This window comes from Episyrphus balteatus, chromosome 3 (genome assembly GCF_945859705.1).
Source record: "Episyrphus balteatus chromosome 3, idEpiBalt1.1, whole genome shotgun sequence".
In the NCBI taxonomy this organism is placed as follows: Eukaryota; Metazoa; Arthropoda; class Insecta; order Diptera; family Syrphidae; genus Episyrphus; species Episyrphus balteatus.
The window spans coordinates 38,608,457-38,629,777 of NC_079136.1; the positions used below are offsets into that span (position 1 = coordinate 38,608,457).

General features: G+C 30.2%; 2 protein-coding genes across 2 annotated transcripts; both read left to right on the forward strand.

Annotated features, from left to right (window-relative positions):
- The first annotated feature begins 7,581 nt into the window (after positions 1-7,581).
- On the forward strand, positions 7,582-14,435 carry LOC129913468 (uncharacterized). Its single transcript, XM_055992161.1, has 11 exons — positions 7,582-7,815; positions 7,906-8,217; positions 8,285-8,867; positions 8,923-9,969; positions 10,029-10,671; positions 10,734-10,868; positions 10,928-11,012; positions 11,066-11,255; positions 13,899-14,049; positions 14,109-14,241; positions 14,300-14,435. Exons 1-11 carry the CDS (start codon positions 7,755-7,757, stop codon positions 14,395-14,397), a joined length of 3,438 nt encoding a protein of 1,145 aa, XP_055848136.1. The 5' UTR covers positions 7,582-7,754; the 3' UTR covers positions 14,398-14,435.
- Positions 14,436-14,695: 260 nt separating this feature from the next.
- On the forward strand, positions 14,696-20,465 carry LOC129913480 (uncharacterized). The gene is made up of 5 exons (XM_055992179.1): positions 14,696-15,093; positions 15,172-15,400; positions 19,491-19,651; positions 19,721-19,924; positions 19,988-20,465. Exons 1-5 carry the CDS (start codon positions 14,767-14,769, stop codon positions 20,195-20,197), a joined length of 1,131 nt encoding a protein of 376 aa, XP_055848154.1. The 5' UTR covers positions 14,696-14,766; the 3' UTR covers positions 20,198-20,465.
- Positions 20,466-21,321: the final 856 nt, after the last annotated feature.

Here is a 21,321-nt window from a genome sequence, read left to right on the forward strand (position 1 = left end):
TTCGGTCAAGCCAATAGTTTAGTAGATATAGACCAATTCGCGTTTTTCAAAATGGCGGATTTCGCCAGGTGGTTGGCGTCCCGAGAACCAGGACTTAAGCTTTTCTAATACCCTTCTTTCAGATTTGAAAAAATCAGCCTCCCTATATTTCGTTCCACAAAATGCCTGTTTTATTTCTAACTTTCCTGTACTTAGACTATAGTTTTATGATCAATAACTTTCGACTCATACATCGCATGACTTTCAAAAATATACCAAATTATTGGAAATTTGATGGGCTATAACTTTAACTGTTTAAAAAATTATGTTACTATTACCGGGAATGTTTAAATCTTTAAAAAACGAAAAAAAATAAATTAAAATAACATAGGTAACCTCAAAACTATTGCCCGCTCAGAATAATAATGTATCACAAAGTAAAGGATAATTAAATTTCCATGAACTTTGGTCTCATAACCATTTCTCTAGGACAAATAGTTTTGGAGATATAGAGCGATTCGCGTTTTCCAAAATGGCGGATTTCGCCAGGGGGGTGGCGTCCCGAAAACCAGGACTTAAGCTTTTCTAATACCCCTCTTTCAGATTTGAAAAATTCAGCCGTCCTATATTTCGTTCCACAATATGCATGTTTTTTTACTAACTTTCCTGTACTATCCTTTTTAAAAATTATAATCCTAAATGGACTTGAGGTCTGCCTTTTTTTTTAACAATACTAAAAAAATCCATAATTTAAATTTTGAAAAAGGCGAATCATATTTTTGATATTTCAAAAAAATTAAATTTATTTATTTAAATTTGTTAAGGAATTCAAAATTTGGACTTTCGTTTAAAAAAAAATCAGTAAAAGCCAAAACTAAAACTTAAATATTTTTTGGAAAAATTGAACATGAAAACTGAATATAAGGCCGTCAGAAACTGCTTTGAAAATATCGGTGAATAATTCTCAAACGAAATAGCAAAACACAACATTCCATTTTGAATATAAGAAACGAACTATTTTATTGAAGTAAATTTAAAACTACATTACAGCTATGTCTTATGTCTAACTTACTTCTACAGATAAGAATATTTACATAGATAACAAACTGGATAACGGCGCACAGTGCGGCGACCAGTGGAAAAAAGTCAAAAAATTTGACCTTCTAAAACCGGTTTTGAAGAATGCAAAATTATAGCCAGATGTCTAACTAGATGAACTGTAATTTTTTTTTTGTAAAATGCAACTACAGCAAGCTACACAACCTCTTAAAGGCAACATGTCAAAAGTAGGCCATTTAGTGATGATTTACGAATAGCTGCACCACGGAGTTAAATTGCTCCAATTAATTGGATACTCGTAAGAAGGGTAAGCTTAATATATTTTATTGGTTTTTTTGCACTCCAAAGTCTTAGATCGTTTTAATAACTGGTAAAGTAACGGTTTATTTCTCACAAAAACAGCTTATTTTCAAAGTTCAGCATAATTTTTGATTCACGTGCATTCATCAAAAAAGTTAATAGGTTATAAAGTGGGAAATACGACCTTTCCAAAAAGGTATCATTCATCCGCGTCCACCCGCGTCCCTGCTAGCTATGACTGATTGTTTCAAGCCTTTTTACACACAATTTGTATGAAAAACGCACTTTTTGAGTTACAAAAATAACAATCCTTAGTGTACTTATATGACGAAAACTTATAACCGGAATAAAAAATGTTTTTATACACTATTTACTTGCCATGAGACTAAAAAATAATGTTAAAAGAAAAGATCATACAAATTATGCTGTTTTGAATTTTTTCCATACTTTGCACTGAATCAACGCACTGTGCGGCGGTGTGAAACAGAGAAATATTTGTTTGTAACATAATCCACACATAGGTGAATCATTAACACAATCTGTGTGAATCATGTATACAAAGGATCTATGCCATATACCGCCGCCGCCATCCACTTTGAACCTAAATATGTACATAACATCCCTATGGTCATAAAATATTGTCTAAATTTAAACGTTAATACAATGATGTATAAATAGGTAAATAATTAAACAATCGGCCTAAGACCGGTTCTTCTCTCCCAAGCCTTAATAATAAAAGGCTTATAGCCCCCTTTGGGAAATTTCGAAAAAAAACCAAAAACCATATCCTAATACACATCATAGGAATCGTAGTCGATGATAGCTGTGTTTTATTTTTCTCGTGATCCAGATCCGATCATTAATTAATTAATTAATAAATTATAATTTATTTGCAAACCAATAACAAAACAAAATCCAGATTTTTTTGTAAAGCTAATAAAAACATTGATCTGGGGTCGAATTACGGCACACGATTACGATCATACGTTAACGTTTTGACTATTTCTGTCTCTATTTAATTACACTGTGCAAGTCGAAATCTTTGACCAGTGCGCTGTTCACTGTTTCCCCCTATTTCGGACCTGAGAGATCGATTGGCATCATTAGTTTTTCGATTTATCGGTACGACTTCGAACAAAATTTTTTTCGCAAGTTTTTTTTTCAATAATTTTAAGCATTTTGCCCGGTTTAAGTCATTTTTGTTGTTTATTTTGCTATTTTTTCTGCTCAAACGTTATTTACTAACAGCATAAACTACTGATTTTGTGAAAATGTATATCTTTGTAATGAATGTATTGCCGTTATGTTTTAATACATTTTTTTTACATTTGATTTGTGAGAAAATTTCTTCTACCGCCTAAACTAGTTAATCTTATCCTCCACTCCAATATAATATTTTTCTGTAAATATTCTAAATAATTCTTTTACATCATTTTGTTTATGAAATTCAAAAAAAAAGTTTTGAAAAAATATTTATTTTTAGATTAAAAAAACTAAACGGCAACACCGGCAATTTTTAACAAATAGATTTTAAAGTATTTTTCATTACCGACGTTTAAGAACAGAAATTATCAAAATTGGATCTGTTATTTGCTTTAGTTACTCCACTTAAACATAATAAAACGATAACAATGCAAAAAAATCCAATTTTTTTTAATTTTTTCAACAAAAACCTGCTAAATTGTTAAATAATTTGCATACAATTGTTTATTTGTCTTTATAATGGCAGTAAATAGCTGCGTTCCTTTGGAAATATTTATCTACTGCTTAGTACTTAAAACTACTTTAAACTACTTTTGCTATACTGAAAAAGTAGTTCAAAGCAGCTTTAAGTACTAAGCAGTAGATAAAAATTTCCAAAGGAACGCAGCTAATAACGTTTGAGTCGAATAAATAGCAATATAAACAAGAAAAATGGCAAAATGCTTAAAATTATTGAAAAAACTTCCGAAAAAAAATTTGTTAGATTTCTTACCGATAAATCAAAAAACTAATGATGCCAATCGATTTCTCAGGTCCGAAATAGGGGGAAACAGTCAACAGCGCATTTGCCTCAAAAATTTTTTTGAAAAAACTTGCACAGTGTTATTAGAAAACGATAGGGACACATAGCAACCATTCGTTAATCGTTAACCGTTAACGAACGTATGCCGTAATTCGACCTCTGATCTAGATCACGAGGAAAATAAAACACAGCTTATATCATATTTAAATATTGTTTTATCGACTGTTGAAAATAAATAAGGTTGTATAAAAAGTACGAAAATCAGAAAAAACTAGTTTTTCTCTTTAAACTAGCAGGGTTTAATTTTAAGATTTTTAAAAAGTAACTGAAAATAAATTTTACTTATAGTTTTTAGTTTGAATTTTCGCATTTACGAGTAATACAAAAATATACTTATTTAATCCTATTATTTTATAATAAATAAATAAATATTGAAATCATTGAATTAATAAATGTGCCCTTAATTATGAAAGTGGACTAAGTCACTCCAAAAAATGGCATCAAATCTAGCCTAAAAATAATTATTATTTAAGGGGTAAAGTTTATTTGAAAGCGAAATAGCAGTAAATAAACTTCTTTATTGCTCCTCTAGAGATTTCATAAAAGAAATATAAATAAATCGTTATAAGAAAATAATTATGTAAGTTTTTCTTCAAACAGTTCAAAAAGTGACTTAGTCCACTTTCATAATCATGGGCACAATTAATAATAGGTATGTGTTTAAGGCAAGTTAGTGCCATATATTTTGTAAACGGTTGCAATATCATATCTGATCTTCCATTCATAAACTTTGAACTGTTGCCTTAATAGTGACGAGATATTTATCTTACAAGTCAGGGGCGGATCCAGGATTTTTTTCTGGGGGGGGGGGGGGGGGGGCACAAGGGACGGATTGGCAAAAAAAACAGCAATAACAGTTAGAAATAAAGTGAAGTACCATACGACTGACTAACAAGCAGAAAATTTTAACGACCCACAGTGGTCTAAAACCTGGCCAAAAATATTTAGGCACATTGCACACATCAAATAGGTACCATATGACCAAAAAGTTATTCGGAAGGAAAAATTTTCATTTTCTTGTTACAGTAAAAGCCACTTAAGTGCTAACCCTCTTACTCCTGGATTAGCCGGAAGAAAAAAAATATAAAAAATCAGAAAATGCACGTACAATTCTTTATTTAATTTTTTGACTTAAGTTGTTTCACCAAATAGTTTTTGAGAAATTAAGTTTTAAAGATGAAATTTTGAAAAAATAATGTTTACGTTTTTTAATTGATTTTGTATAAAATTTTGCAATATTATGGACATAATTATACCATTAGTTAATGACCTAGTAGTTTTTAGTCAAATACTAAAGACTTCATTCTAATAAATATTAAAGTTCCTAAGAATAACAAAAAAAACTGAATCATACTTTTTTGCCGGGAAACCCAGTTTGGTTTTTTTTCTTTGCATTAACCTTTTGTAATCCAAGGTCGTAAATTTAAAAATTAATAAGTCAATCGATTGGCCTTTATCTTTAATAAAACACGTATTTTTTAAAAATTCAATAAAGTCATTATTTACTTAGTTATTTCGATATTTTGGGAGTAAAAAAAAGTTTAAATAATTTATTTTTATATAAAAATGCAAAAATTCAAGCAAAAAACTATCTAATATTAATTTTTAGGCACTTTCCTAAAATCCAAAAATAAAACCCCGTGGGGTTTACCTACTAACAAAAACTATTTTTTTTCTGAATTTCGTAGTTTTTACACAAATTTGCTTATTTTCAAAAAAAGCCCAACTTTCAACATTAACTGTCAATTAAAAACTATTGGTGCTATTTATTAGAAATTTGAAGTACTATTTCGATAAAGCAATACTTAAAGATTATAATATTAGAAGCTTCAAAAGAAAAAAAAAAAAATAGTTTGTAGAGCTTTTATGCAATCTTTTTCGGTTTGTTACAGAAATGTCACATGGGGCTACAAGGGGTTAAATTGTTTTATACCTCAAGAATATTGTGTTCAAATTGTAGGTCTCTTGGAGCCAAATTGACTAAGTTATGAGTATTTTAATACTTCCCTTAGGAACGTTTTAGTCTTTTAGTCCAGAGTTCAAAACTTTAAATCGTTATCCCCACAACTAATGTTTTCAACGCCGGTGCTCCTCATAACTTCAAAACTACTGCACCGATTTTTTTGAAATTTGGAACACTATTTTTTTTACATATTTTTAGAGGTATCCCTGGAGAAATTTTCTCAATAAAATAATATTTATAAAAATCTATAAGTAAGGTTCGCTTTTGAGGAGTTTTTTTTCAAGGAGTCTTTATTTTCGGGGTGCAAACTTGGGAAAACTTCTGAAATGCAAGTTTGTTCTACATATCCAGCAGTTCTATAATATATGTATAGTTTATGCAATTTTGTGACGTGTTCCGCTATTTTAAAAACACTAATGTTAAAAAAAAAACAACGAAATAAGTGCAAATTTTTTGACCCCTCTGTATGAAAAAATAGAGTTGCATATACAATTATTTTTTTTATATCATTCAATGTCATTCGATGTCCATATCAAAATTTTTCACCAAAATCACTTTGAAAATTCACTTTTTTTTAAATCGAAAAAAAAAAAATTCGTGTGTACCCAACAAATAGCCGTTTATTTATTTGTGAGGTGGAGCTATTCATGGGAAAGGAATGCAACAATCAACAAAATTCGCATTTTCAGCCAGAAATAGACAAGAGTTTCACTCAAGTTCTTTCTGTTATTATTCATATATTTTTAAAACTCTTAGGGCCAATTTATTGAGCCTCCATTAAATTTTGAAATTTATCGCTTTAGTTAACGGCCTCGTTAAACTATTGTCGCCTTTAAGTATACATCATTAAAAATTCATTTAATTCACTCTTCTTTAGTTAAAGTCCTTACTTTTAATGGAAACTTTAAATTTAAAACTCTGTTAAAAATATCCTAGGGATTTTTTATTTTGTTTGAAAAATAATCTGTCAAAAGCTACAATTTTGTCAAATCAAATAGATTTGAATTGGAAGAAAAACTAAAAAACTATGACCCGTAAGTATTTTGCAGCTGAAAACGCCAGAAAATGCAAGAGATTTACGATATACCAGTGGTAACCAAAGACTGCTACAACCTACAATTGAAACCATGAGAAGAAGAAGGAATTAAGTGAAATTTTTAATTTTTTCCATCGGTGTCAAATAACAACTTAAATTTAAGTGTTATCGGCATTCATCTCGTGTCATTGGTTTAGAAGTAAGCTTTATATCTCTTCTTCTCATGGCTTCAATTGCAATGTTATGTATATTATGTATGTATTATGCAGCATCTCAAAAATGATTAGTTTTGAAGTAGAGAATATAATCTAGTAGATCTAGTGTTATCTGTGCGAAGTAGACAAGAAATGCATTAATTTCTTTGAATTTTGTTCTTTTTTATGGTACAAATGCATGTGTGTATACCTACAAAAAATTCTAGTCTGGACTTTTTTCATAATTGTGATGTTTTTTTAATAATTCTTCAGCTCATTTGACATTTTTCAAATAAAATAATAATTCAAATAAAAAAATAAATGAAATGACATTGGACACTAATGGAGAGTGAATAAATAGAAATTCTGTTTAAAACCTCCATTTACTATAAAAATCCCTCTTAAAAGGTCGAATTTGGTGTTTTAACTAAAACGACTTTTAAATTTAATGCTCAGTTAGTTAATGATGCCAAACTTCAAAAAAATCCTTAAAAGAGACTGAATTAAACGAAATTGGTTTTTAATTTTAAAATTCCTTTTTTTAATGGCGATTTAAGTTTAATGGAGAGTCAATAAATTGGGCCTTATAGTTTGATTTCCTTTAAGTATGAACTTTAAGTTCTGGGGGGAGGCACGTGCCCCCGTGCCCCCCCCTGGATCCGCCTATGTTACAAGTCAACCAATAAGTTAAATCCAATTTTAAGGCCAGATACACCCTGTAAATCTCTCATAAATCACAGCTCAAAAACATAAAAAATTAACTCACTCACAATTTACACTCTTAGCTCAACTTTACCATTTCTTGAACTAACCTCTTTTCTCACTCAAAAAAAAGTATCTTATAACAAACCAAGCTTGAAAACTAAGCGAAGGTCTATCTTTATGCCATCCATTAGCCACAATTCAGTTGCTTTTAAGATTTCAATACAACTTGACTCATACTCGTTCCAAACGAGATCTACCAAAGAAACAACAAAAACAACAACAACAACAATAAAAAATGTGAAAGCAAAAATAACCTGAATAACAAAAGAAATACGAAGAAAAATAAAAACAACCATATTTCCCCCTATAACGTTAAAAAGAAATAAAGTAAAAGATACAAATAAAGTAAAAGTGAAATTAAAAATTCAAAAAGCGTCAACACGCCAACGTATCATGTTGCTTAATGTTCTGAATTTTGTTGTTTTGGCCTTTGTCATAGTGTCTTACCAAACAGGTAGGTCGTCAATCATACTCAAACTCGTAATTAATCACTCAAACTTAAAAATCTTGTAACTTCATCGATCTTTTTTAATATCTTCAATAGTTACAGTGAATAGTGTGAATTTAATTACGTATCTATCACAACATGGCCTTCATGGTGAAATTACCTTCCAGAAGAGTTCAGAATCTTCGGTAGAAATTCGTGCAAAACTTGAGACAACTCTACAGTTCCCCGATCAAGTCTGGAGCTGGGGTATTCATGAATTCCCCGTTGATTATACCGAAACTGATGCAAATGCTCGCTGTGATTTGGCCAAATTAGGCTCACAGCTGATTAGCTTCGATGATGACTTGGGTTTTCTGACACTTCCGGGAAATGAGACGTCAATGTGGACAAAAGACATTCAATTGACCGGTTTGTTTTGTGCAATTATTCACTCAACGTCATTTGAGTTCAATTTCTTGTTTTTGTGGTTTTTAAGGGGAAAATGGTATCTGGGGTAAAAGTCTTGTCCTGATCGATGGGAATACCCGAGTCTGTGGAAGTATAACAACTGTTGATCCCAATGTCGAGCATATGGCTGAAGCTCGCTTCACAACTCCCATATCGGGATCTGTCTATTTCCGTTGGCTAGCCGAGAATACGGGAAGCGGTGACACGTTGATTTATTCTGACTTATACCATATTAGATCGCAACCTGTTCCGCATAATGATGAACCTGCTACTAAGCACTATTGGAAGATCTATGTGACAGACATTCTGGCCAATGATCATCATAGAAATGAAGATAACTGCAATTTCTTGCAATTAGTCTTCGATCCACAGGGATATGGTGAGGGAAAGGGTATTGGTGATCTTGACTCGCGATTGGGAAAGATTAAAGTTGCCAAGAACGCTTTGAGACAAACTCAGCGTTCGATATACAAGGATACCAAGTTGGATCTTCTACCATCGGATCTTACAATTCCCCACAGAACTCTGTACTTGGTACTCTTTGATCACTTGCATACAAATGAGTTTCTAGCCTGTACCAAGATCAGAAATGTCAAGCCCCTTCTTTATAAGTAAGTTTTCGAAGGGTTTTTTAAGAAAGTCTTTAAGTTTTTTGATAATTTCCAGAACCTTCTTCAACTCTGGAGGAATCAAGGGAGAAATATCATTCAGTGCACGATCGAGGTTTGATCCAACATTTTTGAATTTCACTCTTTCCTCCACGGGACGGGATACTGATCGTGTGAGTAAGAAGTTTGCTGAAGATGTTTCAGGCTTCCGAATTCATAGTCTTCCACCGGATCCTATTAGAAAGGGACAACCAGACTATTGCATTACTACAGATGAAATATACAACCCGCATGAGATTGATCTGAAGACCGCTCCTCCGCCAGGTTTCGGAACTCAAGAACAATACGCTATTGGTGATTTGAGTGGAAAATTGCAAAGTCGTAACAAAGATTACTATCACAATTACAAGCTTCCTGGAGCTAGTTCAGAATTGAGTGGAATATATTGGGATATATTCCTGCCACTGCAGGGCATCAATAGTATCGTTCATCGAGGTTTGGTGATCTATACTTTTGATAGGTCGAATCCGGAAAATATTAAAGAAGATCCTTGGGGTTGTTCAACAATTTCCCAGTATCAGAAAAATGGGGTCTATCAGAAACAAATATCAACGGCGCAGGTTTTATTTAGGTATCCGATTGTGGGAAGGGTACTTTTCCGTCAACCGGCAGAGGAGCCTTGGCAGGATACTACCGTAATATTTGAATATCTTATTCATGCTGATGGTTCAACGCAGAATAATACCTTTGGACATCGTTGGGCTATCCACGGAAGTGCTCCAGGGAAAGACTTTTATGATTGGCAGAATCGATGTACCAGTGCTGGGGAAGTTTTTAATCCCTATAAGGTTGATTGGGGTGAGAAGAGAGTTGAAGACTTTTGTCGACCAAATTTGATGTCAATGTGTAAAGTTGGAGCTTTGGATACTCGTTTGGGGAATCTTGCGATAGCTGGAAGGAAATCTGTGGCAACCAAATTCAGTCGGAAGATATTTACTGATTCTAACTTGCCACTTTCGGGGAAGCATAATATTATGGGAAGGTCTTTGGTGATTTATGATGATAACGGTCCAAAGGCTCGAGGGGAACGATTGGCTTGTTCGGTGTAAGTTACCAAATCCTTTATATTCCCAAGCTTGTTTTTGACAAACCCTTCTTTTCCAGAATTATTGGACACTTCAAAAGGAAAGTTGTTGCAAAAGATTGGTACCCTAACGGAGGCGAACTTACAGTCAAGGGAAAGCTTGAAATTGTTCAACAATCCGAATATGATATGAGTAATATCGAAGTTGAATTGAAAGGTTTGAATGCTGCTAGCGGGTATCATATCCATCAAGTTCCTGTGGAAGAAAATTTAGCTTTTCCCTGTGAGGCTTCGTCATTGTACGATCATTGGAATCCATTTGGAATAAATCCAAAGTTATCACCTCCACCAACTTTAGGATCGACAGATCAATATGAAATGGGTGATTTGAGTGGGAAGTTTGGGACTCTGGATGGGTTGACGCACTACGATGGTGCCTATAATGATTCGAATCTTCCACTTTTTGGTTATAATAGTATTCTTGGAAGATCGATTGTGATACATAAAAGGGAAAAGAATGCTCGATGGGCTTGTAGTACTTTGGAACGTGGTTATAGTCCTTCAGAGGCTAGGGAACTTCGTGCTATAGCTTCGTTCCATCATCCGACGGGATATGCCTATGGTTATATCAAAATGTCACAATTGATTCATTCGGATGGAAGTCAATCGGATACAGTGATTGAGGTTAAGTTGAGACATCCGGGAAAGAATGATCGAAATGTGGTATGTTTATCGAACTTTTGATAGTGGATGTTGAACTTTTTACAAGGATTTCAATTTTTTAGACTATGAACCACAAGTGGCAGATATTTGTCAACTCAGTTGGTGTAGATGCTGCTGTGAAGCCCACAGCTACGAGATGTGTTGCTGGTGGTTATGTTTGGAATCCTTATTTTACTCAACTTGCGGATCCTTTAAATGTAAGTTGAAGTGAAAACTAAGAAAGGGTGCTTAAATAGAAATTTCTTTGAAATTACAGACGGAACTCTATGATCAAGAATGTGGCACGGATAATCCTTTGAGATGTTATGTTGGAGATGTTTCTTCTAGATTAGGACCAATAAGTACAATTTTTGAAAATATTTGTTTGGATTTTATTACAAAATATTTTTTCCAGATATTGGTGAAAAACGTATGGTATTTACGGATCCAAATTTCCCACTGGAACAACCTGTTGGTGCCATTGGCAGATCGATTGTTATTTTTGATCAAAATTGGTCGAATGAGAGATATGCATGTGCCAACATTGAACCGGATCATAATATTGTTAAATATGTGAATATTCAGAAACCACCGAGATTTGTTGTGTAAGTATTTTGACGATCAGTTTGAAAACATTAAATCCAAAAATAAAAATAATCCATTTGCAAAGTATAAGAGAGAAAGGAGATATATTGCCTATTTTTAAGGGTTTTGTTTTAAAAAATATGGTTCAATTCTAAACTTAAATTGTAAAAAAAATAAATAAATAAAACCTTGTTCAAATTTAAACAAAGTCTGAACCACGAATTTAGACCAGTAGGTGAAATAAGGTGAATAAAGAGGAGGTTAAAACTCGGAATGAATCCTAATAGGTAGACTCAAATTTTTTAAATATTTTAACTTACCTTAAAAATCTAGAAAAATCTACTGTCCGCAAGTTGCGATCATTGGGGTCCGCGGTCCAAAGATTTGTAAGATTTTTTAATCGGCACACCTTCAGATGTTGCTGGTACAAGATTTTTTTTAGACATTTAAGTATGTCCAAACAAATATATCTATGAAACTTTTCGCCATTCATTGAAAACAAAACTTTACAAAAAGTATTATAGCAGGTTTTATTTTTTTCTGAATTTTCAAAACATTTATTCTAATATTAAAGTAGAGCAAATAAAGGAAATTCTTAGCGCAACCGGCTAAACCGCTTCAATATTTATACATTTTTTTAACATTTCGGCAATTACAATCGCCTTTTTTTAGTCAAAATTAAGATTTTTGTGAACAAAAACAATTTTCTCCCAAAAATTTGTTTGCAATTTTTTAAAAAAGTAAATGATACCAAGAGATAAAGTAGGATTAAAAAAAATAATTCAGTAGAAGTAATGGGCAACTTTGCTTTATTTAGGCGGTAAGTGCAATTTTCCAACAAATATGGACTTCAAATGGTAAAAAAAAACATTTGAACAAAACTACAACTCCTACAAAACAAACTTACACAGTTTTGATGAGCTAGTATGCTAGTAATAGTTCGAAGAAAATCCAATCTCGCTGAAATTTGGTACACTTAATAATAATTATGTCATAACATCTCAGCTGCATAAAATCACCATAAATCTGATACGTGCGTTACAGTTTATTCAAGGTCAAATGTCAAAAATGCCAGATCTAAGAGCTACAATTTCAAAAATACTGCATTTCCAAAATATCAAAATGTCGAAACCATAAGTTTTTAGCATTGATTGTTTTAAAGATATTTCGGTATCTTCCTTGAAATAAAAAACTATAGGTAGTATATATTTTTTAAAATGCATTATTCAAAAGTAATATTTGCTTTAAAAAACCTTAAAAATTGAAAAAATAATGGTTTCCTTGTATTTCATTTAAATAACTTGATGTTTTTAAAGGGATCGGGTCAAAATTCTGGCTTCAAAATTCTGCTTTTCAAAATTCTGCTTTTTCAGCGAAAATTCTGTTTTTCAAAATTCTGCTTTTTTTCTATTCTGTTTTTCAAAATTCTGCTTTTTAAAATTCTGCTTTTCAAAATTCTGCCAGCATTATATTTGAACAAAAAAAATTCTGCTAATTCTGTTTTTTTTTTTTATAGCATATGCGCTGGCTAAAGAAAAATACACCTCATTAATGTAATTCAACATTGGTACTTTCCTAAATTTTTTAATTTAAGTGTCGCAAATATTTTTTGAATTCCATATACTGACTTTCTTTCAAATAAAATATGTAAACTAATTGGAACCGATGTTGTTTGATACAAAATATTCCTTTTCTTATTCTAATTTTTGAATATTCATCTTTATTTGATTAATTAATAAATTTTTAGTTATTTTCGGAAATGTTTAATATTAAAAACCTTTTCTTAATATTTTCAAATTTATTCATTTATAAAACAAAAATTAATTCGCATTTAAAAAATGACAAATTATGTAGGTAAGTAATCAAATAAGCAGATAATTTTTCAAAAAGATGATTTTACAGAATTCTGCAAAAAATTAAAAAAGGGTTTGGAAAATGTTTAAAAGCGCGCGCTTTTTAACATTTTCCAAACCCTTTTTTAATTTTTTGCAGAATTTTGAAAAGCAGAATTATGAAAAGAAAATTTTGAAAAACAGAATTTTGAAAAACAGAATTTTGAAAAGCAGAATTTTGAAAGCAGAATTTTGTAAAGCAGAATTTTGAAAGCAGAATTTTGACAAAAGAATTTTGACCCCGGCAGAATTTTGACCCCAACCCGTTTGGAAAATGTTTAAAAGCGCGCGCTTTTTAACATTTTCCAAACCCTTTTTTAATTTTTTGCAGAATTTTGAAAAGCAGAATTATGAAAAGCAGAATTTTGAAAAACAGAATTTTGAAAAACAGAATTTTGAAAAGCAGAATTTTGAAAGCAGAATTTTGTAAAGCAGAATTTTGAAAGCAGAATTTTGACAAAAGAATTTTGACCCCGGCAGAATTTTGACCCCAACCCGTTTTTAAAAGAATAAAATACACATTTTTTAGATTGTAGGTACTATTTGCTACAAATATACCTCTTTATATAACTTTTGTAAGAATTTGGTCAAAAATCATGTAAAAGGCTAATACATTTTAATCTTAAAGAGAGATATGGACAAAATTACTTTTATTTTGTATATATATTAAGTTACCCTAATTAAAAATTTCATCAAACTTTACTTGTTACAACTGAAAGGATCAACTTTACTTAAAAAAAATCTCCATTCCCAACAATTTTTAAATTTCAGTGCCCAGTTCCTTGAAGATCTCCGTGAAGTAATGGGAATTCCTGAATGGATGTTAAATGTCGATGCGAGAAGAACAAAAGAATTACACGGTGGAGCTTGTATTCAAATGATTATACACTTCAAAGGACCTTTGGCACATAGTTTGGAATTGGTAAAAAAAAACTTATAAAAAAATATAATCCCTTTTTAACCAAAATTTTATTTCTATAGGATATGTCACGTTTAATAGCAGCTGGTCGATTAGACGCCCCAACTTTATACATTCCTGGATACATCAACAAAAATAGGAAACCAACTCTTTCATATAGAACTTGTGGTGTACGAGATACGAATGAAAGAAAAAGTATGATATTCAAATATTAAAAAAAATTAAACAGTTTTATTTTCGAAACGTTTTTCAGAATCATCAACTTTTAGAGGAAGCAGCGGAAGTTCAAAACCAAAGACTTTTATACTCTTTAATATTGTTATGTTAATAATCCTTAATTTAATCAAATAAAAACATAATCCTTCCTAGGTATTTTGTGTTCAAATAAATGCGAAATTCGAACAAAATCCCATTTCTTAATAATTTGCAAAGTAAAATTACAAACTCACTGTACCCGATACAGTTTACCAAAAATCAACAGGTGGACACATTTAAAACTGACAGATTTTCCATAAAACCGGCTAAATATCCAAATCTCACAAAACAAAAATGTAAATATAAACACAAAAATCCACCCCACACTGACAGCCATGTCATATTTTTATTCGCATCCCCTAACGCGCATGTCCTAGAAGTCTTTAAAAATATCGATCTCTTCTGACATCGCTGAGTGTATTCTTCGCATAGTTTTTTTGTCAGAAATTTTCTCAGTTCAGTGAAATGAAAATGCAGTGGTTTAGCTTTTTAATTGTGTTTCTGGGGATTTTTAGTTTTTCAAATTGTAGCCTAAGTGGACCCTATCTTATGTGGGGTCATGAAAAGCTAAATGATTTGAAATTACCAGCTCTAATTGAGGCTGACGAACAAAGTCTTTCGACACTTTTCACTGAAGCAAAAGCTGTCGTGGTTTTCATTCGAAACAATACAAATCGTTTAGATGGCGAAAACTATCCAAAGTTTCGTCAATTGGTGAATGAAAATGCTTGGACTTATTTGCCTCAGCATACTTTGGCTGTGGAACCATTTAATTATAATACAAATGTTGAGGTAACAATTTTATTTGAAAAAAAGAAAAATGCAAAGATACTTATTGATTAATCATTCGTCATTGATGTGAAAAAAAAGGTGATAAATCTTGTTGGACAAACGTCTCAGCAAGATACAGAAATTGTAGCCCTTTTCAAGGACTCAGTTACTATCTATGGCGAGGGTGAGGTTTTGGGTATCCTGGCTTATCGTGATGAAGAAATTCACTACATGTACAAGCGAGAAGCTGCTAATGAAGAACCAACAACAACTTCAATAGCCCCAACTGAGGAACCTACCGAGACAAATTTCATTTATAGAGCTCCAGGTAAGTTATTTTAATTTTTATTCTCAACAAAAATTTTTACATCGTTGCGAGAAAAATTATTAGCACAATAAAATTTCCATTTATTGCTTGCATAACAGAAATATGCCTCGAAAAGTGTGCATCTATAATTAAAACGTTTTCCAACACAAAATAAAAAAAAGGAAAAAAAAATATTTTGAAAAGATATAAACTGCGAGTCATAAAGAGGCGAGCCATCCTCCCTTCTTTCTTGTTTTTGGACTTTATTTTGTTTTTGTTTAAAATTTGGTACCTAGTCGATATTTCATTTCCCTTCATTTGTTTATTCTTTGAAAAGATATAAATTCTTTTTCAAAGAAATAAAACAGACAAACAAATCAATTGAATTTAAAAAATAAGGAATGTATCTATTCGATAATAATATGTTGGGTGAAATTGCTTGAGATTAAATTATTGAAAAACATCAAATAAAAAATAATTACCTACACAAAAAAAAGAACATTACAAAAATTATAGTCTGAGAAGTTATGTTCAATTGTGTGGTATTGATGATTAAGTAGGATGTTGATTTAATAGTCGTCAGTTGGTTTTTGGCAAACTTAATTTTTTTTTTAATGCTCATGAACGGACAATGTAATAATGAATGGAAGAACATTAAGTGTTTTTTTCTTTGTATACAATATAGGGGAAATGGGAGCAAGACCACCCCTTTAGTGTTTAACCGTCTTAAAAACCAATAAAAAATATCTTTTAATTAAAATAAAGTGTTTATTCATTTACTTAAATGTTTTTTTGTAGGAAATCTCATCATTAAAAAAAAAATTTTAAATACTGAAGAAAAGATAATACGTTTTCAAAAAACATCTAACAAAAAACCGTCTTGTCCTTGCATGGGGGCAAGGCCGCGCTATCAACTTCTGTTGATAAGTAAAACCGTTTCTATCTTAAAACTTGGAAACTTTTTGCAATAATCACAAACGTATGCTATATTTTTGGTTCGGTTCCCAACTTTTATTACAAAAAAAGAAAAAGTTAAGACTTTTAAATGTTTTATTTAAAAATGTACAAATTTCTTTTCACACTAAACATGACGTTTTGACGAAAAATCACAAAATTTACTATAACTTTTCGGGATTTCAACCAAACTTGCTCATATTTACAGACATAATCGATCTTACCAGAAGCCATTAATTTTATATTAAAAGCCCTGCCAATTTAATATTTTTTCATACAAAATAGTACAAAAACCGTCTTGCCCCCACTTCCCCTACATTTTTACTATATTCTATATAGGGCAATTCGAGATGACAATGAGATTTGACATTAAATTGATGAGTAAGAAAAAAGTGGGTCCCACAATTCTGTCGTTTCGTCCGTCTGCCTGTCTGTATTTCGAGGTTATTTAAAAGTCTTAGGTAATTCCTATGTGAGGAAATTAAATTCTTGTTTTAAGAACCAAAATTTTGATTTTATTTTAATTTTCTGATTTTAACGCAAAGTTTTGTAACGAAGCATTTAGGATGTAAAAATATCAATTAAAAATAATGTATTTGAAATTTAAGAATAAAATATTTATTTTTTAAATAAAAACAATTTGCATTAAAATAAAATAATAATTGCGAATGAAAAAAAATTGCATTGAATTAAATTTTATTGCAAATATGTACAAATATTTTGCATCAGAAAAATGTCTGCAATGAAAATGAAATTCAATGCAAAATATGTGCACTAAATATTTTGTTTTTAATAATAGTCGAATTGAGTCAAAATTGTGAGGAATTCGACACACAATGTGTAATTCACAAATTTTGCATTGAATTTGTTTTCAATGCCGATTTTTTTTTGCAATAATATTTTTTTTAATGCAAAATTTTTTTGTTGCAATAATTTTTTTTTAAATAAAATTTCTTGTATTTGCAATAATATTTTTTCCTAACAACCATGGTTCCAAGAGGAATCTCAGACAAAGCTTTCAAAAAATAAATTTTAAGTAAAAAAAAATAAATTTGGTATTTTATTAGGAGTTCAAATATTAGAAAACAGATTTTTTATGTTTTTTTTTAAACTTTTGTTTAGGGTGTTTATTAATAACACTGGGCAACAATTTTAATTTTTTTAAATTTTCCAGAAAGATTTATATCTAATTTTATAGATTTGGCCTCAAAAATCATATTGGTTTCTTTCTATCAGCTCTAGTTTTTGAAATATTTAATTTTTCATATTTTATACTCATTTCACAGTTTTCCTTATTTTGAGCGTTTATTAGAATTTTCCAGAAAAATTTATATTAAACTTAATGTATTTAGGGTCAGGACCTAAAAATTATATTCATTTATTTGTAGGAGCTCTATTTTTTGAAATATTTGAGTGTTCCACATTTCGGGGGTAATTTCGTACTAATTTTAAAGTTATGCTTATTTTAACTGTTTGTTAAGATTTTCCAGAAAATTTTTTGTCTAACTTAATGCATTTGGGTCCACTAAGTCTTAAAATTATACTGGTTGCTTTCTAGTTTTTTAGATATTTTCATTTTTCACATTTTGGGGGTGATTTTTTTTTTTAGATTTTACTATTACAAGCGTTTTTAAAATTTTGCTGGAAAAATTTATTTCGAATGTATTGTATTTCGGTTGAGTAAGTAAAATAAAAATGAAAAAAAAAAATTAACAAAAAAAAATTGTATGAATTTCTAGCCTTTTCATATTTGAATATATAAAGAACTAGAGTTGCTACAAAAAAACTAATGTTGTTTTCGGAATCAGCAACCTAAATTTATTAAGAAATGATAAACAACGGCCTTAACAAGTTTTTGTGTGTGGCAGTGTAATTACTAAAAATTGGCATACCAACTTTATTTAATTTTCGTTTCCAAAAACTTAGCTATATAAAAAATCAGCAACAAGAAAACCTGTTAAAATGATAAATAAAATAATTTGTATTTAGAATTGAGGCCATAAGAATTATAATGGTCTTCCTGATTTTTTCACTTTTTTTAAGACAAAAAAAAAGTATGTAGGTATTAACTTTAAAATATTCTATATTTAAAAAAAATTAATATTCCATTTGCCTAAACAATCCTAAACAAAAAAAAATTTTTATCAATAAATATTTGTTGCAAATTTTGACCCTCGAAAACTATCATGAAAAAATATGTTATTTTCAATGTATTTAGATATGTAGACCTTCCCATCTTTCAATATGATTGTTTACTTCTTTTATTACAACCTAAACCTTTATATGCGCACTTAATTTTTGCATCATGTAAACATGGAGGGGTTATTCTATCGGAAACAAAAACTGGCATTTTCCATCCTACCGTGGTTCCTTAATCGTTAATACCTCGGGCCGTCAAATAGCATCACCACGTCAACAGAATCTATAATCTAAAAAATTTCACATAGTTCAAATAACACAACTAAGGGCTTACACCAAATTTTGGGAGTGGAGGTTTAAGCAAAATATGACTAAACTGTAAACAACGCGAGCAAAGTTTAAGAAATTGACCTTCTTTCCAAAACTTTCTGCAGCTCTTAGGCTAGAATCGAATTTTACTCTTATTTCTATTTCATTTACAACTGTAACTCTCATACTATAATTTGAAAAATAAAAAAAATTGCTTTTGTATATAAAATTAATTTTAGATCATTTTTTAAATGTTTTGTTTTTTTTTCTTGTTTATTGAACATTAAATGAATATAAAAAGTTTATTGCCCACAGTTAGAATAAAATTCTAGTTTCAAGGTAAATTAAGGAAAGTGTACCCACTAAGTCGCACGTTCTTACTCTTGAAAATAAAGTTGCCTTAAATGTTTCAACTCTTATACTAAATTCTTAAAATGTAAAAATAAACAACAAATTATAGTAGTATAGTAAGAGCAATTTTTTCAATAGTCAGATAAATCTCAGTTAGAGCTTATTCCTAGGAATAATAGTTTATTTTTTATATTGACACTTATTCTTCTGATAGTCTAACTGAGGATTGAAAAATCAGGGCAAATAATGAAATTTCTTTTTGAATTTGAATTTTTCTATCAAACTTAAAAATGTAGTTCTACTTTTCAGCTCTGGTAACTTTTATATTGTTACAAAATTGCCCACTTTTTATTTCTAGGAAAAGCCATATTGTACACAACAACTGCACCATTATTGAATATGGAAATCAATGATCAAATGCATACTCTTGCTTTGATGGAACATGACAAGGAAATAACTTTTGATGATCGTAATGACTGGAGCCGACTGAATATTGGATTCAAAGTGAACAATACCCGAGTAAGTTTTTCCAACTTAAGAATATTAGCAATAATATTTATCACAAACATTTGTCCACTCCTTTAACAGCTCCGATTACGTTTCAATTTCACTTTGTCTAACTATCACTATTGGTCCCTTACTGCTGTTGAAGTTGAATATAAAGATATTCGTAATAGTTTGCCATTAATTGGAGAGGAACCAGTTGCGCCAGAAGGATTCTCCTATAGGTGCTCATCCAAACCCCTATTTTTCCGCAGTGAACAGGATAATCTTACAATTCACGATTATCAAGTAAGTTTCAAATTGAGATTTTACCCGAAACAAAAATTTATATCAAAAATTTTTTAATTTTAGATTCAACCATGGATGAATGGTTTTGATAGATTTAGCGATGCTTACCATTGTGTTGGATTTGTAACAGTACCAATTTTATCTGGGTTATTTGTGAGTACCATTTTGATTGGTCTGCTATTTTTGGGAATCCTTGCCATAATGGATATTAAAACTCCAAATAAATTTGAAACATCTCGTAGTAAACAACTAACATTTACTGTTCAAGAATAAAGTTTTTCGTAATAAAAGTTATAAAAAAATAAAGTTAAATGTATAAAGTTGATAGCAATACATATTAAATTAAAAAAAATTGTCATTAGGAATGTCATAATCTCATTATTTTTGGTTGTGTTTTTGTTAAAGCTATAAAAAAATGTCTCCGATAGTATAATAGTAATAATATGAGAACAAAAATAATAAGCTATAATCTATAAAAATGTATTCATGCCCCATAAATCAATGTAAATTCCCAAAACACTAACCGAATAAAATTATTGTTATCACATATGTACATTTACAATGTTTTACTTTCATTAAAAAAATTATTGGACGATTTAAAAAATTTTATATTTAAAATTAAAATTATTTTTAAATAGTAGTAATTTTATGACTAGTTTAAAGTACCACAGATGCATTATGTTGAAGGAAACGAGCGATATAACAGACAAAATTTAAAGCAATATAAATAAATAAACTGTTAGCTGAACATTTTTAAACAACTGGAATAAGAGTGTGAGGATAAAAAATTAAAAAAAAAAACAACAATCCTGTCATACATATTATGCTCAGCCCAAGTGAATATCGGATTTAAATGCGAGACTGAACACATGATGATAACTAACAAAAACTTTCTCTGGTTAGATAACATATCTATAAGTTTTTTGAAAGACCAAGTTCGTGAGATTTTTATTTATTTTTGGTTTTGAAATATATATTAAATTTGTTCTCATTTTTCACGACCTCTTTTTTAAATTTTTCTGACTTATCCAGAAATATTTTTTTTTGAATTTTGTAAAATTACCATTCTGAACGATTTAAAATTATATTTATTTTATACAATTATGTTTTTCACACTTTTTTTTTAAGTAAGAGAATATTTAAATCGGGTCATTTTAAAAAGATTGTGTTCTTCAAAATGGGCATCTTTAAAAATTGTGAAGAAAATATTTTTGAACAGAAAAAATTTTAAAAAATATATTTTTTTTATTCAAAAATAAAAAGTATGTAGATACAAACACTTTTTAAGGGTTAAAGGGTGGCAAATAAATTATAAATGGATGCCTGTCGAATACAGTAGTATAATTTGAAAATAAAGAAACAACTTTTCAGCGGCAGAATTTTTTAGGGCCCCAAAT